This window comes from Haliotis cracherodii, unplaced genomic scaffold, assembly GCF_022045235.1.
Source record: "Haliotis cracherodii isolate W230 unplaced genomic scaffold, xgHalCrac1.p SCAF_10, whole genome shotgun sequence".
In the NCBI taxonomy this organism is placed as follows: Eukaryota; Metazoa; Mollusca; class Gastropoda; order Lepetellida; family Haliotidae; genus Haliotis; species Haliotis cracherodii.
In genome coordinates, this window is record NW_027266265.1 from 19,977,234 (window position 1) to 20,004,106 (window position 26,873).

The 26,873-nt window shown below is 39.9% G+C and overlaps 2 protein-coding genes across 3 annotated transcripts; one reads left to right on the forward strand and one right to left on the reverse strand.

The window, feature by feature from the left end:
* Nucleotides 1–2,300: 2,300 nt before the first annotated feature.
* LOC139454181 (craniofacial development protein 1-like) lies at nt 2,301–12,296 on the reverse strand. 2 transcript variants are annotated; one of them, XM_071235738.1, is made up of 8 exons: nt 12,182–12,296; nt 9,152–9,287; nt 8,484–8,721; nt 7,469–7,584; nt 7,057–7,185; nt 5,651–5,726; nt 3,896–3,981; nt 2,301–3,413 (listed from the first exon to the last, which is right to left on the reverse strand). In XM_071235738.1, exons 1-8 carry the CDS (start codon nt 12,234–12,236, stop codon nt 3,323–3,325), a joined length of 927 nt encoding a protein of 308 aa, XP_071091839.1. In that variant the 5' UTR covers nt 12,237–12,296; the 3' UTR covers nt 2,301–3,322. The 2 variants fall into 2 exon arrangements, with proteins under 2 accessions (XP_071091839.1, XP_071091838.1); XM_071235737.1 differs by having other exon boundaries at nt 5,651–5,729.
* A 3,278-nt stretch (nt 12,297–15,574) lies between these two features.
* On the forward strand, nt 15,575–25,858 carry LOC139447891 (transmembrane protein 170B-like). Its single transcript, XM_071229373.1, has 3 exons — nt 15,575–15,991; nt 24,055–24,225; nt 25,207–25,858. Exons 1-3 carry the CDS (start codon nt 15,862–15,864, stop codon nt 25,335–25,337), a joined length of 432 nt encoding a protein of 143 aa, XP_071085474.1. The 5' UTR covers nt 15,575–15,861; the 3' UTR covers nt 25,338–25,858.
* The last annotated feature ends 1,015 nt before the right edge of the window (nt 25,859–26,873 follow it).

Here is a 26,873-nt window from a genome sequence, read left to right on the forward strand (position 1 = left end):
GTTACTACTGGAAAAATATAGACAGTTGGATTCCCCTGTCTAACTTGCTTGCCAAATGTTCTTTCAAAATAATAGGACTTGAAATGCTACTTCTTGTATCTGAATGGAGTGGCATGAAATAACTAGAATAACTGGAATAACTAGATGCAATGCTCTAACTTGTCCATCCACTGATGAGAAACTAAGCAATGACTTATCTGTACAAGTGTTGGCAATTCTGTAGGAGCTGAATAAGCCTTGGTTAGTCTGTAGGAGCTGAACAAGTGTTGGCGAGTCTGCAGGAGCTGAAGAAGTGTTGGCGAGTCTGTAGGAGCTGAACAAGTGTTGGCTAGTCTGTAGGAGCTGAACAAGTGTTGGCAAGTCTGTAAGAGCTGAACAAGTGTTGGCTAGTCTGTAGGAGCTGAACAAGTGTTGGCGAGTCTGTAGGAGCTGAACAAGTGTTGGCGAGTCTGTAGGAGCTGAACAAGTGTTGGCAAGTCTGTAGGAGCTGAACAAGTGTTGGCTAGTCTGTAGGAGCTGAACAAGTGTTGGCAAGTTTGGAGGAGCTGTCTGTCAAACATACTTGTATAAAGCACCACATAGATTAAGCATCTTGAAAAGGAGGCTCGTAGTGGTTGTTGTACCCGAAGGAACTATCTTTTTCTTTATGGTCATAAGTGAGACTGGTAAAGACCCAGTCATGCTCTAAATGGTTTGGGTTCTTTTTACCTCTTTCCATCTTTTATCTATTAGGACAGGTCATGCTACTTTCACAGGGGATTAGTCTGGGAAGCTTAACATTTAATGGAGAACTCACATCAAACCTTACACCTTGAGCAGTTCTGGTCACTTAGCCTGGAATCTTGGATGGTCTTACTTTTCCCATTTACCTTGCAAGGAGGTGTCTTACCAACAGCTTCATGATAAGCAGACAATGGCCCAGAAATACAGACCTTTTCCCAAAAATTTACATAATGTAAAAACTGTCCATCAAAATGTCTTTTTCTTGCAGACAATATGGGGATTACTTATCAATCTGGGTATGTTGATATTGGCTACAAATGCACTGATCTGCACGAGTACTGGTGTTTTGTAAACTATTAACTTTGCCACTAAACATTGTTTACTTATTGTCATTGTTTTGTTTGGTAACTAGAAATGTGTTGTGTCTAATCAGAAACTGAAGCAACCCCATTATCGCACTGACCCGAATATACGCCACCAACATTTTAACATAGGATTTTAATACATTTAAATGCACGCCTGTTGCACCAAGATGTAAACACAAAAAATCACATGCCTGGCTTTCACATTGACATTTTATATTAAAACAAAAACTGGCTGATACATGGCTGTATAATTCATTGTAACCGGACAATATTGCTCAATCACTAAGCAGCATGTCATCAACAGGTATTCTTTGAGTGGATCCCTATTGTGGCTAGACCATAGCAACATGTCGTCAACAAGTTTTCTTCCAGTGGATCCATATTCTGGCAACAGTCATTCTGCAAGTGGATCCCTATTGTGGCAACAAGACATAAGCAGCATGTTGTCAACAAGCATTCTTCAAGTGGATCCCTATTGTGGTAAAACACAAGCAGCATGTCGTCAACAGGCATTCTTCAAGTGGATCCCTATTGTGGTAAGACACAAGCAGCATGTTGTCAACAGGCATTCTTCAAGTGGATCCCTATTGTGGTAAGACACAAGCAGCGTGTCGTCAACAGGCATTCTTCAAGTGGATCCCTATTGTGGTAAGACACAAGCAGCGTGTCGTCAACAGGCATTCTTCAAGTGGATCCCTATTGTGGTAAGACACAAGTAGCATGTCGTCAACAAGCATTCTTCAAGTGGATCCCTATTGTTGTAAAACACAAGTAGCATGTCGTCAACAAGCATTCTTCAAGTGGATCCATATTGTGGTAAGACACAAGCAGCATGTCATCAACAGGCATTCTTCAAGTGGATCCCTATTGTGGTAAGACACAAGCAGCGTGTCGTCAACAGGCATTCTTCAAGTGGATCCCTATTGTGGTATGACACAAGCAGCGTGTCGTCAACAGGCATTCTTCAAGTGGATCCCTATTGTGGTAAGACACAAGCAGCATGTTGGAACAAGCGTTCTTCAAGTGGATCCCTATTGTTGGAACAAGCGTTCTTCAAGTGAATCTCTATTGTGGCAAGACCTTACCAGCATGTCGTCAACAAGCATTCTTCAAGTGGATCTCTATTGTGGCAAGACACAAACAGCACAAAGAAATAAAAACGTTTTTTTTTTATTTTGGACTTTAATTCACATTACAGCTTGAATCAATATGATTAAAGCTGAGTGAGGGCCATAATAGATAAATTATCTGATTTCCTCCCTGCCCACCTCATCATACTATTCATGTTTCATGTGAACCACATCCATTGTTGGTAGTGTATACAGATGCATTAACAGTTGAAAAAAGAAAGGATGAAAATCTAATAGTTAATTTAGTGTGGCCTTATACGCAAATGTTTTTCACAAACACATTTTTTATGGACAAGATGTCTTGTATCACAATTTACAGTCCTCATGCAAAAAACACTGATGATGCAATCATTGCAATTCAAAATTCATCTTTAGTCACATTCATTCCAAACTAAGCCAGTACAGTCATACATCAAACCATGGACATCAATACATGTGACAGTCCTTCCATCATGTAGACCTACAGCCTGGAATTCTCTACAAGGACTGAAGAAACAGTATTACTCATCATTCTTATAATAACAAGGAGTGAAACAACAGAAGATGGAGGAAAGGATGCAACTTCTTTCAAATGTGCTCCATTAAAAGTAACCGTACAACATGTACAATTAAGTCTATTCTTAAACCCTAAAATAAATTCAATTCTAATCTATGGCAAAATGACACAGTTACACAAAAAAAGTTTTCATGTACATGGGTCCAAGTCTTGACTAGGAAATTTCTCTTTTAAAATATTTCTTTTTGTAAAAGATACATATAGAAAACACTCCTGAAGCCTTTACACTGATGCTTGAACTATTGAATGACAGCAACATATAATGCCAGTCAAATGTCAGTAAGAAACAATCCCAGGAAGGGTACAAACAATACTGTAGATAAATGCTGGTTTGAATGTCCTTCCTTCATCCCTGTCTCTGTAGCTGACATCGTCAACAACTAGCCCACTGTCAAGCCTGCATTCTGCAGATTGCATTTACCAGCCAGTGAGTTCTCCAGCAGGTTCTCATTCTGGTCAAACTGGAGAGACAAAGTTGGGAGCGAGCAATCATCAGTTTCACTGTTTAGACATTTCCTTGTGTCCGTTGCCACAACACACTCCTGGCATCACCTTTTGCTCTTACTCAGACGAAGAGATTTCTCTAATTCAAACTGACGTACATCTGCTCGGTTTAGAAAGGCCATTCTTTCCAGGTATCTGTAAATAGGATAGAGAGATCTGAGGACCTTGAACTGAAGTCAGACCACCAGTCTACTTTCAACAGGTGCTGTACTGTACACTTTCACAAAAGGAGTACTTTACATCGCAGTTACATCTTCAACTTTGTTGTCTTTGTCCAACAACAGATCGTACCATACACCACACTATAAATCTGCCTGATTAATTGAGAGGACATCATTTCACAGATAATCATAACCAAATGTCAAAGTTAGACACAAACATGCAGTTTCTGTCTATAGTTTCCAATGTTCAGCCTTTCTTAACTGATGGTTTTAAGTTGCATAAAAAAATAATACACTGAAGCATTTGCCTATAACACTGTTCAAGAGGTCATGGATGCCTAGCTTACAGTGGCAGCGGAGTGACCTTTCCCAGTGAAATTTGAATGTAATCTGTGATGACAGAAAAAAACCTACAAACTTCTACGAAACCCCTAAATTATAAGGCACATTACTTACGACTCTTTTCCTCTATTGTGGATCTGCAGATCGTCCTCAATTCCTTCATCCTTCTTAAAAGTGTTCCAGTCCATCTTAGACTTCTCCTGTAATATCAGACCATAATCTTACAGTGCTCTGGTCCACTAGACAGGAGTGTATGTTACAGTGCTGTGGTCCACTAGACAGGGGTATAAGTTACAGCGCTCTGGTCCACTAGACAGGGGTGTATGTTACAGTGCTGTGGTCCACTAGACAGGAGTGTATGTTACAGTGCTGTGGTCCACTAGAGAGGGGTATAAGTTACAGTGCTGTGGTCCACTAGACAGGGGTGTAAGTTACAGTGCTCTGGTCCACTAGACAGAAGTGTATGTTACAGTGCTGTGGTCCACTAGACAGGGGTGTATGTTACAGTGCGTTGGTCCACTAGACAGGGGTGTATGTTACAGTGCGTTGGCCCTTAGACAGGGGTATAAGTTACAGTGCTGTGGTCCACTAGACAGGGGTATATGTTACAGTGCGTTGGTCCACTAGACAGGGGTGTATGTTACCGGTATGTGGTCCACTAGACAGGGGTGTATGTTACAGTGCTGTGGTCCACTAGACAGGGGTGTATGTTACAGTGCGTTGGTCCACTAGACAGGGGTGTATGTTACAGTGATGTGGTCCACTAGACACGAGTGTATGTTACATTCTGTGGTCCACTAGACAGAGTGTATGTTACAGTGATGTGGTCCACTAGACAGGGGTGTATGTTACAGTGCTGTGGTCCACTAGACAGGAGTGTATGTTACAGTGCTGTGGTCCAGCAGACAGGGGTGTATGTTACAGTGCTGTGGTCCACTAGACAGGGGTGTATGTTACAGTGCTGTGGTCCACTAGACAGGGGTGTATGTTACAGTGCCTTGGTCCACTAGACAGGGGTGTATGTTACAGTGATTTGGTCCACTAGACAGGGGTGTATGTTACAGTGCTGTGGTCCACTAGACAGGGGTGTATGTTACAGTGCTCTGGTCCACTAGACAGGGGTGTATGTTACAGTGCTGTGGTCCACTAGACAGGGGTATATGTTACAGTGCCTATGGTCCACTAGACAGGAGTGTATGTTACAGTGATGTGGTCCACTAGAGGGGTGTATGTTACAGTGATGTGGTCCACTGGTCATGGTAATTAAAATGGTCATGAAACCTTACAGTACAGTTCACTATATACTATTTCATTACTTACCAGGACCCTCATATTTCCTGTAAGGACCCTTGAAATTAATTAAAAGGAGTCCCTAGTCTATTTATAGAAGTATGTCATTGTTATGGCAGGCACATTGACTTCTGAGCACTATTCATCTCCAAACTAAAACTTGACATCCTAGTTCTATCTGAAAACTGTATAATAAAGCTGAGCCATGGCACTTTAGGCGGACACACTATGGTCGGCCAGTTGAATCAATATGCTGATTTTCACCCAGTCATATTATCTGAGTGAATTATAGAATTCGACAAAAGGGACAAATTGGATGCTAAAACCTGTGTCGATTGTTGCGAGTGTGTAGAGTCTGTTCTAGCTATTCGTCAAGTTGGATGTGGTGTGACCAATCACATTGGTGTCATCTGATGTTTGTTTACACGCAATTGCAAAACATGCCTTCGTCTGCTGCGAAGAAACCACGCCTTGACTTTTTAAGAGAGGAAACTGAGTATTTGGTGGCTCACTATCTGAGTCACGCAACCCTGTCAAATGTCTCAAGAATTAGGCGAGCCGCTTCTTGTCTTCCCTTACCAGCACACTCATCTTGGGCTTCTTGCCAATCTTGTTGAGGAGCCCACCGAGCCCTGCAGCCGGCCTCTTCACACCACTGCTGACAGAAGAGCAATCATAATAATGAATAATGATAGGCCATTTATATTTCAGCATATTTCCACACCACACAGGGGCATGCTGAAAGCAGTATCATTACCCTGGTCACTGGACCAGAGTGCACTCACCAATCATTCTCTGCTCCCTCAAGAGCATACAACCCAAGCTGCCTGTTAGTCTCTCTCGACCAATGTTGCTTAACTTTACCTGATTTGTGACCTGTGCACTGTGCACAGGAACACATGCCACGACAATCCATCTACACACACACAACTATGCCACCTTCTACAGGGTCCCAGCTATATACATTAAGTGTGCCACCTGCAATGGATATGTAGTCAACAGCATAAATCTAGACCACCAGATGTCAGACTTTCATTGGTGGCTGAGTGGGTTAGATTGCTGACCTTGTTTGCTGGCGATTAGGTGCCTCACTCTGAGAGCGTGGGGATCAACCCGAAAATGTACTAGAATTTAGTAAAATCTAAATATTTTTTACATTTGTACACTTATCCTGCATTACTCCGTATTGCATTTACTGCTGTCTTTTGACAGAGATGAACTGTGTGAGATCCAGCTGCTGAAGAAAGTTGGCCCAACCAGTACAGGAAGCAGCGCGAAGCGAAGGGAGGGCACTTAGACTTCGTAATGCAGGATAAGTATACAAATGTAAAAAATATTTAGATTTTACTAATACTTTTAACTTATCCTGCATTACTTCTTAATGCACCTCTATCTGACGGCATGGCAGGTGGGCATACCTTCAGATGTGATCCATAATAAACCCTCGTCAAGGTCTGATGAATCCGCACCACATACAAGTGATGACCGGAACATCCATTTCTGTGGAATTTGGAAGTTCAGCCATGTTGAAAATCGCATTTGAACCTCTTAAACAGATTTGGATGTCATCTTTGGTGTGAACAAGTATGTGAAGTTGCAGATAATTTGGTCCTGTGGTTTCTGAGCAGAAGATATTTAGGACACAGAATGGATGCTGGAGAAACAGACCATCACATTAGCTCACTTGCCTTTCATTCAGACAGGTTTACAAAATACTTAATGATACATGCCACACTTCAGTCTGCATTGATTCATCTCATTTCACAAATTTCATTTCAGATGGTAAGAAGTCCATTATGTAGTCCCCTCATAGACTTGGGTTGTCTTAATATAACATGAAACTTTGTGATAAGAACCTTATTTGGTAAAATGGTCAGCTTTCTAGTGGTTGTCTGTACATGCTGTACTACCCAATAACTCTATAATACTTCCATGTCCTGAAACCTATTGTTGATGAGCCTCCCTGCAGTAGGTAATGTACTCACATGCCAGATAAACCTGATGGCTTCTCCGATGTAGTTGGTGTACTGCTTTTAGCGTCTTCAGATGAAGTCTGTTGTTTCTTAATTTCTTCCTGAGCCTCTCTTGATGAGACATCAACCTCTTTGGTTACCCTGTGAAAGTTGAGACAATCCCCTTTAGGTGTGCCACACTAAAGCATTGTATCAATGTACTTGTATTTGACTCTTAAGTAATTCTACAAATGAGATATCAGCAACCATTATATCTTATAATGTAACCATGTTTTTGTTTGCAAGATAAAATAAATGCTCTTTGACAAGAATATCTATTCTTTGCAGTCCCATCTGAAACATCTTCAACAGTATAGTTTGTCTGCATCATTAAACCCATTATCACTTCAGTACATGTCAACCCATTTATCCAAATGTGACATACTTGACCTCCTCTCCAGCAAAATCAAAAACCTTTGTGATGGTCACTGTCCCTGACATGGTGGTCCCAGATTCAGATGCTGCTTGTGATGGTGATTGTTTGGGAGTGGTCTTGGTTGGCTGAAACACAGTTTCTACTAAATGTGCACCATTTCACACATAACATTGCTAGGACTGCCTTACCCTCTACAAACACGACTACAGCATCAAGCAGCTGCTGACAAAAGACACCAAACCTCAGGGCATGAGACAGAGAAAGGAGAAGGAAGCCTGTTTAGGGACTCAGTGTGTGCCATATTTCCGACACTGAACAGTTAACACTGTAAATGTATCACAACAAAGACAAATGATGATGTTCTTTGTGCTGAACAGATATGTGCATAAACCTGATCATACCGTACACCCCAGGGGACCCTCATAATGAACCAAAGTATTAGCATGTAGGTGGGACAATACATACAGACAGTGATACACTCTAGGTATCTACATTAAATGTTGCAATTATTAAACGAAGGCAACAATAAAGTCTTTCAGTCTGGAAAGTTGTCAATTTCTTTTATGGCCTACAATTACTCATTATCTGATATCTACTTAGGTAGGCCTTACAGTTTGCTGGGTCAGTCAGGGTTAAGGAACAAGGGACAAAAACCTTGGTTTTCAAAGTGTATTGTATTGACTGCTGCAACACCATGTATCTATTTCCATGTGTTCATTTATGACAAAGAACAGTTTATCTCACTTTATTTTAATAATAATGCTAATGTTTGCAGATGCAAGAGAAAATACAATCACTGAGATTTCTGTTCAGATTATCAACCATTGAATTTTGATCACTTTACAGAAGGCGGAGATTTTGCTCATTAAATTTGTTGTTGTTTTATGCCGCACAGTGCACTCAGCAAGATTCCAGCTATACAACTCGAAACAACATTCACTGAATCTAAGCATACTAAAATGAGGTCATGAATCAGTGAGCTAAAATACCGATGTCTGAATTATCATAAGGTTGAAGCTGTCACCTTTGCCATACTAGTCAGGGCACCAAGTCCTATGGAGGAAATCTTTTTTGGAGGTGGTGTTTTCATGTCAGACATGAAGCTTGACCATAGGTCATCTGCCTTCTTCTTCTCCTGTTCCTCCTTCTTTGCCTCCTTCTCCTTGGCAATCTCCTGCATCAGATCCCGGCTGTCAGGCTCTCCATGTGGGAGCTCACCTGTCTCCTCCTCACCATCCAGCTTGATGCCTCCCTGCCTCTTTCTAAACAAGGAAAGTCCCTCACGATAAACACCTGTACGGGATATCACATGACAATATCCATCTGATGGTTTCAAAAGATCAAAATGACATTATTTCAAAATGATCCCCAGCTTTCTCACAATGCCGGTATTGTCCTGCAATAATAAATGATCTTTACCATGTTTACATGCTACGCTACTAGTGCAGGCTGTAACTAGTAGTCACATAAATACATCTTTCATGGACTGGGCTCAGGAGTGATGGGATTTCTGTTGGGGCTGTAGGGGACATGCCCTTATATTATAACTGCCTTGCTCAAGTTGTTGGTTGTAGACAAACATGGAGAGGGAACTAGGAATATCACAGAAAGCATAGTTTTGTGCACTGACTAACATATTTCAAAGCCGATTTTACTAGCAGTTATAACCATACAGTTTAGATAGAGTATCACCTTGGTACCAGGTCATTTTTCTTTTTGCATCTTTCTTTTCTTCCTCCAACTTTGCCATCTTGTTTTGCATCTTCATTCAGGGCATCGAGATCTTCCTCATCTCCGGACCCTTCCTCCTCACTCACTTCCTCTCCCACTGTAATCATTTGATAACAAGCATATAGTCAATGACTGTGTGTTTATTTTCTTATTCACATAAATAGTGTGTCGAGACGTTTTTGTGCTGCATGCAGAAGTCTGTGGTCCACAGACAGGCACAATACCTTGTGATGCCATGAATGCAATCCTGGTCATCATGATCATGTCACTAGCTATTGTGGACATGTTTGAAAAGGTTATTACTGAGAAGATAATGTGCCATTGAATAGATGGCTGAAATAACGATATTACAGTACAAACTTATGTTTGATGTTCTGATTGAACAGGCACTGGTTACAGAGAGGTTATCACGCGAGAGTGTTTGGGGATGGTAAATATCCACATTAGGAATAAACATTGTATTTAGCGAGCCTTGGCGAGCTAAATACATATAGTTTATTCGTAATACAGGATATTTACCATCCCCAAACACACAAGCGTGATAACCTCTTTAATATATAATGTCATTCTTCAAATCCGTGCTTGAAAATCGCTTTCCTTCTCTCACAAATATTACTGAAACATTGCAAGTTTTCCTGGAAAGTGCACATTAATATATGTTACGTCACAGGGTAAGTGATGTTGCAGTCGGACAGTGACAGTAGCCAATATAGTTCCAACTGAAATATGTTTCTTATACAGTGGCGAAAGAACATACATGCAAAACAACAATTGCCTACACGAATTGTTTTTACTTGCCTTTCGCAGCAATCCATCGGTCTGTCCTCTAGAGTAACTGCCCTTTGACAAAGGGAAGCAACTCTAACCCTAGTCTATGAGACGTCACTGCCACAGTCAGACGTTGTTGACAGTTTGTCCTGTCATAACGTTACGAAGTGCGGTCATATGTACACACAGCACCAAACGATACAAGGTATCAATTCAAATATATTTCGGACAAATCCAACTATTTTAAATTGTGGAAAAGGTTCCAAGCCGCAGAGGTCTACAAGCACAAATATGGCTTCTGATCCCCCTTGGCTAGGACATATAGTGTCCTCTCAAAATTGTTTCGCAATTTATGTCTCCAAAGTTGCCCAAACTTGTCAAATGCCTTAGCTACGTCACAGTTAGACACTGATTTTCATTACATTAGACTGCTCTTTTGTAAAAGATATCAATCATCACAGTAGTTTCTCCAGATTCTACGATGGTTAAATCTGACTCGATCTCGGAATGACAAGGGTGACACCATGTTTGTTTGTAAACAGTGAAAGTAGTCCCTACTTGACCTTTGATATTTGTGTAGCGGCCATAAAATTTCTGAGTCCCGTGATGGGATTCGAACCACCGACCTTCTGATCCGAGGTTGGACGCCTTGTCCACATGACCAAATAGGTTAACCCTGTCAGCAAGCTGACAAGGTAAGGATGTCATCTGTGGGATGACTCGACGCCCTGCTACATTTGCATCTCTATCCGCTTATGACCCCAATGGATATCGTTTTTATCTGTTGGCTTTATCCAGCAGAGAAACCCACCCATCATATGATAAATCCCTTTATTGGCGTGTTGATCAGCCACTTATACTGGAGACAGTATGCCCAGTTTTGAAGAAAGTAAACATGTTTCAATGCGATGGCAAACAAGTGTGCATGAACAATTACAGATAGTTTGCAACAATACGATGAAAAAGCTTTTAAAAAATATTAAATGTACATTTCTTAAAAATATGTACATAGGAGAAATTTGCTGTCAAACAGGATATTTTGCTCAAAGTTTGCGTATTTTTCTCCAAATTTGACCATTTATTATTTTTCTTAGGACAGCTTTTTCATGTCAATTGATAACTGCTATAATGATCAATAACTGTACTTAATTTTGTTTCATTATTTTCATAAATAACACCTGAGGAGACCGCCCTGCAGAAATCTGTGGTCTCAGGTGGTCATTTGTACACAGGGGACCCATCTCGTGTACATGTTACGTCCTCTACAACTGATATAATATTTGCATCACGTTACAAGCTACAATTCATGTCAGTTTCTTCTTTCATTATGTGTGTGGCACATTATTTAATTTCAATTTTGGAAACTGAAACTGAGCATGATGTCATTGATGAGTGACCTGCTGTGATACAAGATGAGCTGATGTTGATGGTATGACTGTAGTCCCATCACCTTATACCCAGGGTTTCTACAGTCTTAGTTTTGCTGTCTTCACATTCCCCACCATCAACATGGCCGCTCACCCAATGCAATACAAATAACATGTTCCAAACTTAGATTTTATTGAAGTGGTCAAGACGAAATAAGTTACACAGATGCAGGACACGGGAGATGTTAATTTGAACTACATAAAGAAAAATGGAGAGCTGTAGGTAGAAAAACAACCTGGGTACAAAGTGATTGACAATGACACATAATTATGATAACATATATAGACCACTGTTCTCTGTACATTTAGATGTCAAATTCTAAGCAGGGTACATAGAGGTCTATACAATGTAAATATCACCTCTGTATGTTTGTTTATAAATGTGTTTGTCCTAATGAAACATGTATAGTGTGTGAACTAGTTAAGGTTTCTTACTTTACAACAAATCCTGGGTGACAATATAATAAATAATCTCAAACATATAACAATGTGGATCAAGCTAGATCTACTCCTTATATATTCAGAATGTGATTTATAATCAAGCCGATGTGCACTTGAAGCCATGGATGCAGTACCTTCACGTGTTATTTAGTTATTCATCCGGATTCTTTGCATTTAGTAAATTGCCATGTATGCATGCAGAACTACATACGGGTGTGGGCTGACTCTTCTTTGGCAAATTTTGATTTGTAGACTACCAGTCTCTGGAACTACCTTCTGTATGTTAACCAAGAAAAAAAAACACTCACAATTTACCCTGGTCACCAAAACATAATCATGTTTATATATAAAATACCTGTCGGGACATAATCCAAATCGTCTTCAGAACTGTAATCTTCTTCGTCTGACATCTTTCCTCTCTCAGAGCAAATCCAAACAGTCAGCCTTTCCCCAACACTCCGTACAATGGCGGAAGAGGGCGAGGGGATGGGTTATCTCCCTTGTGAGGTGTTCAGCGCGTAAGACAGTCCATGTTTTTACGAACTTTATGCAATTCGAGTTAAGGGGATTTGGAATACAAAATGACATTACAAGTGATCATTATCGTAGTCATACATTATATATTATAACATGTCTCTCTTATACCGCCAGTTATGTACTATACATCTCATAGAACCAAAAAGTATTCAGATTCAGCTAGCTAATATCTATAAACGGATTATTATTTATACTGTCAAAACTTGATTCTAAAACCTGTACAGCAATACGAGAAACTTATGTTTTTAGTTACGAAGTACTATCTTAATCTCCAACATAAAATTTATATTTCACTCGCGTGAAATACATGTTATTTGACAATAAAAAACAAATATTACCGAAAAGGGTAGAACGACTATGTGTAATAACTTTCCAATATTTGCACATGTATATGCATTTTAGCGATTCCCATTGCTGACTGGTTAGTTGAAAAACATATTACGTCACATTGCTTCATTGTTGAGAAAAAAATATGACGTTACCCATTGTTCATGACGTCACAAAATGATTACATATGAGACCATCTAAACAATAGGCTGTCTTCTCTGAAGTTTCGCTGTGGGGTTGATATTACATACGTTTTTCTTCATTTTCTCTCCTTTTCATGTCAGTGGGTAATATGCAAAATAACCCAATCGAAACAGATTAACCTATCTGTCTTCGTGAATGAATGCTGTTAGTCCCTCGCCAAAAGGCCATTCATTGACTCGAGACAGAAAATAAACTATATATATATATATTTATTATTTCGGCAAATACAACTTTTAGGCCCAAAAGTCAATTAATGATTCTAACATGAATTTGGAAATTACGCGATTCTGATTGGTCCATTGGTCATCAATCAAGAACTGACTTGAACTTTGTGTGAGCTCATAGGAGTATATGCACCTTGACAGAGTTTAGTGAAATCTTTTGTTATGTCCATTACATGTCATTGAAGTATATCCACAAACACTTGAGTCATTTGAGCAAATTGTTTCTCTGTAAACTATGCACGTGTGCGTGCGTGCTCTTCTTGCTGCCATTGTTTGCCCATTCCGGTCTAATCGTCAATCCGCGTCATCAAAGTAATGCGCTTTTCCCACCCGATACCATGTCGGGTTAGAAGATGACTTGGTTATGCATGCGTGGATCGATGTTCATGATGTCAATCACTAGATTGTCTGGTCCAGACTCGATTATTTACAGACAGCCGTCACATAGCTGAAATATTGCTGAGTGCGGCGTTAAACAACAAACAAACAAAACCAACAAAATATGCCTACGAAAAGTATGATGATATTGTCTTTGTTGAATGATTATTAAAGACTGATAATAAAATGAAAGTAAGAATGTTAGAATGACTAAGAGACCGTTGTCTTTGTTAAATGATTTTAATTATTCAATGAAAGTAAGAATGATGGAATGACGCAGGGAATGTTGTCTTTGTTGAAATGGATGTATGAATAGATACACCAAAGACGTACATATACTGAGTCAAATTAAAAACTTAACATTTTAAAACGTAATCCCATATATGATATACAACGGACAAATGTATCAGAGAAGGTAATTTTTAATCATTAATGTCCAAAGAAGGATTTTAATTAACGGTGGTAACCATAATTTGTTCCAGGCACCTACGGTATTCGGTAATAACATCAACAGTTTAAATCATAAGTCCCAAGCACGAGAATCTGATGGAACACAAGTTCAGTAGCGTGTATGGCCACCATGTGCGTTGACAACTGCCGCACAACGCCTCCGCATGGACCTTGTGATGCTTGTGAACACATGATTGGGAAGACGACGCCATTGTTGCTGCAAAATGGTGCCAAGATCTTGTAAATTCTGTGGTTGGTTCTGGAGAGTGCGCAGACTTCTGCCAAGAGCATCCCAGACGTGTTCGATGGAATTGAGGTCGGGAGACCTTGACGGCCTGTCCATGACGTTGACACCCGCATTCTGAAGGAAATTCCTTGTCAAAATTGCTGTGTGGGGTCTGGCATTGTCGTGTTGGAAGATCAAACCGGGTCCATGTGCTGCCATTAAAGGCAGAAGTTCTGGTGCCAGTACCTGGTCGCGGTAAGCAAGAAGCCTGGAACGTGCATTGCCACAGAAAGCACCCCACACCATGACACTTCCGCCTCGAATCTGTCAACTTCCTGTACACAACACTGGGCGTAACGTTCATGACAGCGCCTCCACACCCTCGCCCTATAATCAGCAAATCGAAGATTAAATCGGGATTCATCACTGAAGACGACTTAATTGATTCCAATCCCTCTGAGTCCATGGTAAGTGTCGCTGTGCCCACAATTGACGTTGACGTCTGTGTAATTGAGTCACAATCGGCCCGCAGTATGGCCGTCGTGCTTGAAGGTGAGCAGTTCTCAGACGGTTTCGAACAGTTCATTTCTGGTTGATGTAGCCGACAAAAATCGGTTACGGAGGTGACGTAAGACAATCTGACGATCCTCTGCATGTGATGTCAAACGTGGTCGACCTGGCCGAGGGCGATCAGCGGTGGTACCCGTTTGCTGTAGACGCGTCTGTAAATCATAAACAGTCCGTCGACTACAACCCATCGTCCTTGCGACTTCAGCTACGGACGTTCCCGTCTGCAACATGCCGATGGCACGTTCACGCTGCACATTTGAAAGGCGTGGCATGACAAATGGCAGTAAAGACATTTGTTTTCTTGTGTTTTTCTTTTTTTTTGTTAATGACTGCTATCAAGTATGGCTGAAAACAAGTGCGGGATTATGGCCACGTGACTATAGTTGCACATGAAAAAACACTTTTGCCACTATAGTACTGTGCACATGATTTTGATCGATTCACCTGCACAAAAACGGGTGTTATCTGAAGACAATACGTGGCCATTACTGTTTAAATACACAATAAGGGCCCACTGGTCAAAATGTTAAAGTTGTAGGATTGTGAAGTTTTTAATTTGGTTCAGTATAGATTGTACGTCTTTGGATAAACGTATATAGATCTACCAGTATGGCTTTAACGTTTTTGATAACAGCCTTGTGAATGTTAGGCAAGTATTGTCTTTTTTTAAAGGAACTTTCACTGATATGACATTAAATTCATTAGATTTATATGTGTCTCCAACTGTCAATGAAATATATTACTGGCTTCTGGACCTGAGTGAGGTTCGTTTCGGTTCAACTCTCCAAAACGACTCCTTTGCCCGGATTTTATTTACTTCCGGCTACAAAGCTTGCCTCAGCGCTAGCGCTTGTTTGTATTGATTACTTGTACATGCTTTTCGTCGCCGTAAACTATGGAGACCATAGCCCATAAGTCTAAAGTGTTAATTGAAAATACTTGAACAAAACGTCATAGGCGGACAGTACTATGGCCATGTGAATGTCACAGCTAGTTCGGTGTTACTCAGGTGTTGGAGAAGCAAGTCTGCTCTCTGATAGCGTGTCAGTGATGCAAAATGTAGCCATTTTGCGACCTGTAGGCTGCATCCAACTTGTCCATGTACAATTGACAATCTAAATGTTGTTGTTGGGTATAACGCATCAATATATTGTTATGACTGCTACAAAGGATTTTCAAACGGACGAGCTGGATTCAATTCTAAATGTCTTGTGGCTGTCTGCAAATGACGCCCTGGACAGTTTTGGAGGTGAGAGTACAATCAGTCTATAAGTTGTGTGTAGGAGTGTTTTTATTGTCAGCAATGTTACATACGATAAACTGTAACAGTATAAGGAATGTCGGTAAACAAAACCAGTCAAATGACCACTTACATTTACAGGAGATCATGGCATATATGGGTCATTCTCTAAAAAAGTAACATTTTGGCCTATGAAAAATCAACAAATCAGAATTCATTTTTGAAATGTTTTTGTTGAGCAGATAAACAACATAACAATTACTGAATACAAGTCTAAAATATGCAGGCTTAATATGTCTTATTTTCCTTTTTGCAGAAAACTATTTCTGGCATCTCTGTACCAAATGTCTGTGCTGTTACCGTGCATAAAAATCAGTTTTTGTCACCAAACATAAATCTAAAATGAATAAAATTTATGATATGGTTGTTGCATTTTGGCATAGTTCAAATGTCAAAAGCTTTAAAATTTCATTTATTGGCTTTACTATACTATTAGACTGTAAATATATGCATACAATGGAATTATTTGCAAAAAGATGTACGATAAACTTGTCTACTTCTTACACTGAAATGGAACTACCATAATTCTATAAGGTAATAATAGTTATTACACTCATTTTATGAATTATATATATTTTTGTCAGCAGAGTTGAACCAATTTTAACTTTTGAGATGGCAGAAACCTTGTGACAGGAAAGACATTCACGGTAACAGGACAGACAACATGGTAACAGGAAAGACAAAATATTTTGTAATTGCCAAAACTATAATAACTATTTCTGTGTTCTGTGTTTCAGAAGTAAAGGTAGTCAAAAAAAGGGAAACTCAATGAATGTGCATATCAAAGCGTTAGGTGTATTTTGTATCTGACCTTAATTAGATAAAAATGTGAGGTTTGGTAACAGCACAGACAAGCAAAAATTCATAAACCAATATTATGTGGAATTGCTCATCTCAAAAATAGAACTTGATCAGAAACTCTACCAACAACCTTAATGGCACTTTTTGAGGTTATTGTTGCTTATTCCAAGCATAAACCTGTAAGGAAACAAGAATAGTCAACTTTCAAAACTTCAACAGTAACATATTTGCACTTTTACCAAATGATAGCATTATATGATAACATTCAGTAAATCATTCTTGACCTCATTCATGTGCACATATAAACACAGGTTATTGTTTGCCATGAATTGTTTCCAACATATCTTCCCACAAAGAAGACTCAACACAATAGTCAGAGGACAGTGATATTTTGGAAGGCTCTGGTACAAAGCTAACTATGTCCTTAAATTGGTATCAGCATTTGTCTTTAAGTTTGCGTGGCCAGAAGAAACAATTTGCATTCCCGTGCTTTCCCGCGTTATGCATATATTCCACAAAAACTTCACCTAGCTCTATATCTTCAACATAACCAGGATATGATATGTTATACACAATGACAACGAATTTCCCGGGGCATTCATTTGTATCAACTGGCTGGTGTATTTCCTTTTGTCTTTCCATCTTATCATCATCTGAACTTTGTACCATTTCCTTACTTGTCTTTTGGTGAATTTCATCATCATTCAGACTCTCCATTCTGTCAACACACACCTCCACTTCTCTCTTTCCCCGACTCATACACTCCATTCTGTCAGCACACACCTCCACTTCTCTCATTCCCCCACTCATACACTCCATTCTGTCAACACACACCTCCACTTCTCTCTTTCCCCCACTCATACACTCCATTCTGTCAGCACACACCTCCACTTCTCTCATTCCCCCACTCATACACTCCATTCTGTCAGCACACACCTCCACTTCTCTCTTTCCCCGACTCATACACTCCATTCTGTCAACACACACCTCCACTTCTCTCTTTCCCCCACTCATACACTCCATTCTGTCAGCACACACCTCCACTTCTCTCTTTCCCCCACTCATACACTCCATTCTGTCAGCACACACCTCCACTTCTCTCTTTCCCCGTCTCATACACTCCATTCTGTCAACACACACCTCCACTTCTCTCTTTCCCCCACTTATACACTCCATTCTGTCAACACACACCTCCACTTCTCTCTTTCCCCCACTCATACACTCCATTCTGTCAGCACACACCTCCACTTCTCTCTTTCCCCCACTCATACACTCCATTCTGTCAGCACACACCTCCACTTCTCTCTTTCCCCCACTCATACACTCCATTCTGTCAGCACACACCTCCACTTCTCTCTTTCCCCCACTCATACACTCCATTCTGTCAACACACACCTCCACTTCTCTCTTTCCCCCACTCATACACTCCATTCTGTCAGCACACACCTCCACTTCTCTCTTTCCCTCATGCACAGACACGGTGTTTGAAGTGATCATGTAAAATTACTTTCATTCAAAGTTGCTAAATATGTTACATTTCTTAATTATGTACAACAGTAGGGCGAGCAAATTGAATAATTGTTCATTATTTGTGTCAACTTGGTAAATAAATCAAATGTCTTTGCTGTCACTGAAAAGTGTCTGTGCTGTTACTATTAAATGTCTGTGCTGTTACCAAAGTTCTACTGTGCAGTGTAATCAGTGTTTATTGACCCAAATGTTAATGGAAATTCAATTTTTCCGGTAACTAACAAAAGCCTAAGAGATAGAGTTTTAAAGACACTGAAACATTGAACAAAACTTTCTCAAAATCTCTATTAAACACTAAATGTCTGTGCTGTTACTGTTACGTGTCTGTGCTGTCACAGTCACTCATAGACACTGTGTTTGAAGTGATCATGTAACATTACTTTCATTTAAATTTGCTAAATATGTTACATTTCTGAATCATGTACAACAGTAATGCGAGTAAATGAATAATTGTTCATTATTTGTGTCAACATGATAAAAAATCCTAAAATGTCTTTGCTGTCACTGAAATGTGTCTGTGATGTCACTATTAAAAGTCTGTGCTGTTACCAAAGATCTACTGTGCAGTGTAATCAGTATTTATTGACCCAAATGTTGATAATCTTCAGATTTTCATGCAACAAACAAACATACAAAATACATTACCATTCATGTTTTCTTTGTCTTTTAATATATATATGTTGAAACATTTATTGAACACTATATGTCTGTGCTGTCGCCTAAATATGTCTGTCCTGTCACTTTTTTTAAGGTGACAGCAGAGACAGTGACAGGAGACACAAACTATGACATAATGCCAGCTTAGGACAATGACTTCTCTCTTGCACTAAAAAAAGCACACTGGTTGAGTTCCATTCTGACAGTCAAATATGCTCATTATATTTGATTTTTTTAATAACAATTCCGGAACCCAAAATGCATGGTTACAGCACAGACACCTACAAAAAGTACACATCAAAAGACAACATTTACCAGTTATTTTGAAGACACTGCACCAATATGAATTGCTTGAGCATATGGTGCCATGATAGTACTGGAAAGGAAGAGACCTGCAAAGACCTTAGCCTTCTGGCTTACCAAAGGAGCAATTATTATTTGTACTTGTACTACCTGGTGACAGGACAGACACGATTACTCTGGACACGATTACTGTTTCCAAAAATAATGTTTCCAAGTGGAAAATCATCAGCTTTTCTGCTGTTATCTGCCTTTCATGATGTCATGCTACATAAATCACCAGGGCTTTGGGAAGTATTTGTTCCCAGAGACTAAAGATAATTTGAGAAAGTTTGATTTTTTATTTGTGGACAACAAGTTTCTGCACATTTCTGCACATTAAAGGTATTGTTCTGGCTAACATAAGGTTATAGCAGTAATTTGATCAGAATATTGCATAAATCTGATAAATATCTTCATTGTCAAGTAATCTGAAAACAGAATTATGAGTTGTTTTCAAGAAAATTCATTTGGACAGGAAATGTTACTTTTTTAGAGAATGACCCATATATATGTTATAAGTTGTAGCAGGATCACGATGGGTACATGGGGTTTGATGCGTCCCTGTTATGGGATGCATAAAACCCCTTGTACGCTTCGTGATCCTGCTACAACAAAGTTATCTTACCCCATGTACCCCTCGTGATCCTGCAACAACAAAGTTATCTTACCTCATGTACCCCTCGTGATCCTGCTACAACAAAGTTATCTTACCCCATGTACCCCTCGTGATCCTGCAACAACAAAGTTATCTTACCTCATGTACCCCTCGTGATCCTGCAACAACAAAGTTATCTTACCCCATGTACCCCTCGTGATCCTGCAACAACAAAGTTATCTTACCTCATGTACCCCTCGTGATCCTGCTACAACAAAGTTATCTTACCCCATGTACCCCTCGTGATCCTGCTACAACAAAGTTATCTTACCCCATGTACCCCTCGTGATCCTGCAACAACAAAGTTATCTTACCTCATGTACCCCTCGTGATCCTGCAACAACAAAGTTATCTTACCCCATGTACCCCTCGTGATCCTGCTACAACAAATTTATCTTACCCCATGTACCCCTCGTGATCCTGCAACAACAAAGTTATCTTACCTCATGTACCCCTCGTGATCCTGCTACAACAAATTTATCTTACCTCATGTACCCCTCATGATCCTGCAACAACAAATTTATCTTACCTCATGTACCCCTCATGATCCTGCTACAACAAATTTATCTTACCTCATGTACCCCTCGTGATCCTGCAACAACAAAGTTATCTTACCTCATGTACCCCTCGTGATCCTGCTACAACAAATTTATCTTACCCCATGTACCCCTCATGATCCTGCAACAACAAAGTTATCTTACCTCATGTACCCCTCGTGATCCTGCAACAACAAAGTTATCTTACCTCATGTACCCCTCGTGATCCTGCTACAACAAATTTATCTTACCTCATGTACCCCTCGTGATCCTGCTACAACAAATTTATCTTACCCCATGTACCCCTCGTGATCCTGCAACAACAAAGTTATCTTACCTCATGTACCCCTCGTGATCCTGCTACAACAAATTTATCTTACCTCATGTACCCCTCATGATCCTGCAACAACAAAGTTATCTTACCTCATGTACCCCTCGTGATCCTGCTACAACAAAGTTATCTTACCTCATGTACCCCTCGTGATCCTGCTACAACAAATTTATCTTACCAACATCTTTTAATGTGACACTGTAAAAGAATTGACACAAATTCAAAATTAATAGAAAACAGCTGTTGAGCTATGTCACATGAATTCCATTGACTTGGGGTGTGGGGTGTGTGGCTTTTTGCGTTGAAAGTGGGGTATGGGGGATTTTGTCTGCCTCTCGGACATCCATGTGCAGCCTGCATTGCTTGTGGCGGGGTATAAGAGATTTATTCCCCCGCTGAGAAATTTATTACCCGCCAAGGGCCAAGGCGGGTAAGGCAGTATTTTATCCAGATGATGTGTACCAATCATATCTCATCATTCTGACATGGACATGACTGATGAAGGTTTGATAATATCATTAATACCCCAGTTGGAGTAAAACAAGTTAAACCGAGGTATGAATAATGAACAACAGATAATTTGTGATGTTTCGATTTGGGAAACATATCCAACGTTTAGCGCTAAACATGCAGTTGTGTTATAGATATATTTACCATGCCATTCATGGATAAATTCTACACTTTGAACCAACATTATTTTTAGGAAATATTCACCTCATAAACAAAGGAATTGCCTATGACTGGGTGAGCAACATAACCAGTTACTATAGAGACAATTTCCGCATGTGGGACATTAGTGCTATTGAAAATAGAGGACAATACAGGGGACTGACAATGCATCATTGGGGGTACACTGTATCATACTTCATTTGATGTATTCAATGCCAATCTGTGGTTACCCCAGCCTTATTATAGCACACAAGTTTATTCATTTGACCGAGGTTTGTTATCTAAATCCTTATCCATGTTAACCGCCCATTTTTGAAATGTGAGCAGTATTTGATGGTATTTGAACTGCAGCCTAAAGTGAGCAACTATCATGTTGTTGAACATGTGATGCTGTTCATTGGATAGAGAGAATATCGCAAATTACCTATTGCATTAACCAATAAATGAATACCAATGCATGTATGTTTGTGTTAGTTTAGCAGACATATAGTTTCTTAGATACTTCAAGTACCTGAAACTCAGTGTTTTGCTTTCATTTATTAATAGCATGTTTCAGCATGTGTGTCCCCTGGCTCTGTGTTTAGCTCAGACTATGGCCAGTTCACTTGTGTCCCCGGGATCTGTGTTTAGCTCAGACTATGGCCAGTTCACATGTGTCCCCTGGCTCTGTGTTTAGCTCAGACTATGGCCAGTTCACTTGTGTCCCCGGGCTCTGTGTTTAGCTCAGACTATGGCCAGTTCATGTGTCCCCAGGCTCTGTGTTTAGCTCGACCATGGCCAGTTCATGTTTCACCTGGCTCTGTGTTTAGCTCAGACTATGGCCAGTTCATATGTGTCCCCTGGCTCTGTGTTTAGCTCAGACTATGGCCAGTTCATGTGTGTCCCCTGGCTCTGTGTTTAGCTCAGACTATGGCCAGTTCATGTGTTTCACCTGGCTCTGTGTTTAGCTCAGACTATGGCTAGTTCATGTGTTTCACCTGGCTTTGTGTTTAGCTCAGACTATGGCTAGTTCATGTGTGTCCCCTGGCTCTGTGTTCAGCTCAGACTATGGCCAGTTCATGTGTTTCCCCTGGCTCTGTGTTTAGCTCAGGCTATGGCTAGTTCATGTGTTTCACCTGGCTCTGTGTTTAGCTCAGACTATGGCCAGTTCATATGTTTCACCTGGCTCTGTGTTTAGCTCAGACTATGGCCAGTTCATGTGTGTCCCCTGGCTCTGTGTTTAGCTCAGACTATGGCCAGTTCATGTGTGTCCCCTGGCTCTGTGTTTAGCTCAGACTATGGTCAGTTCATGTGTCCCTGGGCTCTGTGTTTAGCTCAGACTATGGCCAGTTCATGTGTGTCCCCTGGCTCTGTGTTTAGCTCAGACTATGGCCAGTTCATGTGTGTCCCCTGGCTCTGTGTTTAGCTCAGACTATGGCCAGTTAATGTGTTTCACCTGGCTCTGTGTTTAGCTCAGACTATGGCCAGTTCATGTGTGTCCCCTGGCTCTGTGTTTAGCTCAGACTATGGCCAGTTCATGTGTGTCCCCTGGCTCTGTGTTTAGCTCAGACTATGGCCAGTTCATGTGTGTCCCCTGGCTCTGTGTTTAGCTCAGACTATGGCCAGTTCATGTGTCCCCTGGCTCTGTGTTTAGCTCAGACTTTGGCCAGTTCATGTGTTTCACCTGGCTCTGTGTTTAGCTCAGACTATGGCCAGTTCATGTGTTTCACCTGGCTCTTTGTTTAGCTCAGACTATGGCTAGTTCATGTGTCTCCTGGTTCTGTGTTTAGCTTGACTATGGCCAGTTCATGTGTGTCCCCTGGCTCTGTGTTTAGCTCAGACTATGGTCAGTTCACGTGTGTCCCCTGGCTCTGTGTTTAGCTCAGGCTATGGTCAGTTCATGTGTTTCACCTGGCTCTGTGTTTAGCTCAGACTATGGCCAGTTCATGTGTGTCCCCTGGCTCTGTGTTTAGCTCAGACTATGGCCAGTTCATGTGTGTCCACTAGGTCTGTGTTTAGCTCAGACTATGGCCAGTTCACGTGTGTCCCCGGTGAGCAACTCTGATTATTAATTTAACACGAAGCTGGGTGGACACAAGACTCAAGATCAGTTGTTTGCAACATGTTGAATAAGAATGCAGGGGACTACCTGTAGTGTCTTCTGTTGTCAAGAACTGGTCCCCTCACTAGTCAAATACTATACAAGTGTATGTGAGTGGGCACTTTTGGCTATTAACAATAAGATTTTCTACATGATGGAAACATTCACCGATCTTTATTATTTGTCATGATGTTGTGTTTAGTGGAAGGTGGTGTTTTTCTTCTTCGTGGTGACTAGTTCTCTCAACATACAGCTTGTCATGGGCAAATCAGCAGGACAAGGAGACATTTAATACTTCATTAGCAATGGTCTGGTGGGTGAGTGTTATTGTCTATCTCTATTCCTGCCATTATGTTAGATGAAATAATTGATGAAAACAGGTCAAAAGATGAAAACTTGTCATTGTTTCAGAAATGTGGTACCAGATCTTCTTGTGGGCCCTGTTCTCCTCAATGTTTGTCCATGTGATAGCTTCTCTTATTGCTGTGTGCAGACTGAGGAAGCACAAACTGGGCCGATGGATTCCAGTTGTGATTGTGGCAATGGGAGTCTTATCTCCTCTCACCGGAGGTGTCGTTACAAGTAGGTCTTACACACCATTCTTGCAAAGTAGTTAACAAAGTTAGTCATCGTGCATCATGAACGTCTTGGATATATTTAGATAAAAAAAATTAATGAAATGATTTTTTAAAAATATGAATATTTAATTAATAATTTAATAGTAAATAATTAGGAGATAAACACACTGTCTTCAATTTAAAATTTGTACATGATGTATATCTCCATTGTACCATAAGAAAGTAACATGCAAACTTCTTGGATTTGGTAGAGCTCAGTGTTTTGTGTGAGGCTTCGATCTGAATTAAGGAAACACTGACACTTGCCTGTCAAAAAGTATGGTGCTGTGCTCAAGCATTGTTGTTTTACATCATAATTTACCCATATGTATTTCAGGCTTGAAAGTGTGTAGCAAAGCAACTCCCTAAGCTAAGACAAAGTTATCATCCCTAAAGAAAATGAAGCAAGACTTGCATGGTTTAGTACTAAATGTATACACTGCACATCACTATTATAATATCACACTGCTTATTATGATGCATAGGATATGACACAACAGTCTGGTATAGACACCAACTTTCAAGCTCACGGTTGTCTCCAAACTTGAGATACCTGTTATGTTTTCTTTTCCAACATCTGTTGCCACATAAATTTTGAATATTGAAACAACGTTTGGTAACCTATAATTGTACAAGCACTATTTCTAAATGCCTACTGACAATGATTTGGAATTTTTTATTTTCTATAAATGTTTGTTTCCGTTGTTATGCGGTAGTCAAATCAGCTGTTTGACCAGTCAGAATTTCAAATTTTCCAAATTCATGATTGATTCACAGTTAATGCATCCTTTTCTTGTCATAGTTCTGTAATAATGTTTAAAATAGTCAAGGTCAAAATAACTAAGTACATGCAATACTTTTGTTTCAACACTATTAGTTGAGGCTCAAATAAGCAGATTTACAAAGTGAAGGTACTGTCTTTAATTCTGCTTATTCTGTGTTTTAGGTGCTGTTATTGCAGGAGTGTTCCGAGCTTCAGACTTTGTCATCACACCGTTCTATGCCCTTGTGTGTGGAGTGGGTCAGACTATCATTGTCATGTTTATATCCTTCACCAGGATCCTGGCTACATTGTGAATGTCATACAAGCAGTAGTCAAGTACTAAATGGACTTTAGTGTATGTGATGCCAGATATGTTGTGTGGTTAATGATGGGCTTGTGATATTGGTGAGACTTGGACATGCCTCACTGAACCACGTCTACCTAGCTGTAGAAGTTAAGAACTGGTGTTGTCAATTAACTGAAGTTCTGTTGTTTAGTTGGATCAATAACTCTTCCCTCATCTTCACAAGGTGGCATTAGGACGTGCTCTTGTGAATGCTCTCGAAGGTAGAGGTCCAACTCAACTTGACCAACATTGGTCAACAAGATGAACATTTAAATTCCAAATGACATTAATTGTATCTGGAGAAATTTCCAGAAATAACATGGGAGAAGAATTCATATTAAATTGGGGAGTGATGATGGTGATGGGAGCTTTTGCTTCCAACTATGAACTACATGTATTTGTGAAATCATTGAACAGTGAAGTCATTGTACCAGAGATATGCAAGTGTAGTAAATTCAAATGTATGGATGCTTGTACATTGAATAAATATCTGTAATGTACTGATACAGTGTTGTTATTTTGTGTAGCTGAACATGGCAACCATGAAAAGTGACCTGTTTATGGCTGATGTGGTCAACATATTGAAAATTTGATTTGACCCTCTTGAACAAATGCAGGTGTCATCATTGTGCGGAACAAGTGAGTTTCAGCTTCAGTGGAAAATTGGTTTATGAGGTGATTAAGTTTAAAGTGTAGGAGATAAATAGAATTTCAAACTGGTCACTAACACTGTATGACTCACGAGGCGTCCTCAGATTTTCATGATTTCATGCAGAGAGGCATTGTTTCAGAGTAAGAGGTCTCCTATTAATGAGATTGGGTAACACATAATCAAATAATGAAACAAATGGCATCTCACTTGGAAGTATTTAATTCATGTAGTTAGGTCACAATACATGACAATGAACAATGCAAGAGACTGGAAGCTGTAACAGAGCAAAGATATGCTATGTCAAAATAATGACTTCTTGCTTTCTCCACTATTGCCACCATACAGAAAATACTCTCAAATCTAGACAATGTTTTGAAAAAAAAGTCTTCAGAATTGAATATCTGAGATTCTTAAGATGTTGGACAATGTGATAACACCTTTGAATACATTTATTTTATTTGTGGGAATACTGCACATAAATTAAATAAAATAATTAAAGGATGAATGGTTGATGAGATAATAATACTACAACCGATAAATAAATTATGTTCATGTGAACATAAGCATCTACATTTTGAATTTCTTAACATGATTATTTTTTACTCTCAATAATAAAGTATCATCAATGTTTTTTTGTATTAAGTGAATTTGTTTTATACTGTGGCAGGAATGATTGGCTAAGTAACGGAAAGTTTCGAATACTGTACATGAACAAAATCATATCATAAACAGTTTTTCTGGCACAAAGTAGCAGCCCGACATATTAAGTATGTCAAGTCAGCTTTGTTGAGCATACTGGCCCTCCAGTTACTGTTGGTGATATGAGCAATGATCAAGTTGATAAGGAATTCT

Coding starts and splice junctions, on each gene's coding strand:
- LOC139447891 (XM_071229373.1), top strand. CDS start 15,862: ATGTTGTTGTTGGGTATAACGCATCAATATATTGTTATGACTGCTACA. Junction 15,992..24,054: donor CGCCCTGGACAGTTTTGGAG/GTGAGAGTACAA, acceptor TCATTGTTTCAG/AAATGTGGTACCAGATCTTC. Junction 24,226..25,206: donor CACCGGAGGTGTCGTTACAA/GTAGGTCTTACA, acceptor TCTGTGTTTTAG/GTGCTGTTATTGCAGGAGTG.
- LOC139454181 (XM_071235737.1), bottom strand. CDS start 12,236: ATGTCAGACGAAGAAGATTACAGTTCTGAAGACGATTTGGATTATGTC. Junction 7,186..7,468: donor TTTGCTGGAGAGGAGGTCAA/GTATGTCACATT, acceptor CAACTTTCACAG/GGTAACCAAAGAGGTTGATG. Junction 3,982..5,650: donor AGCCCAAGATGAGTGTGCTG/GTAAGGGAAGAC, acceptor CTGATATTACAG/GAGAAGTCTAAGATGGACTG.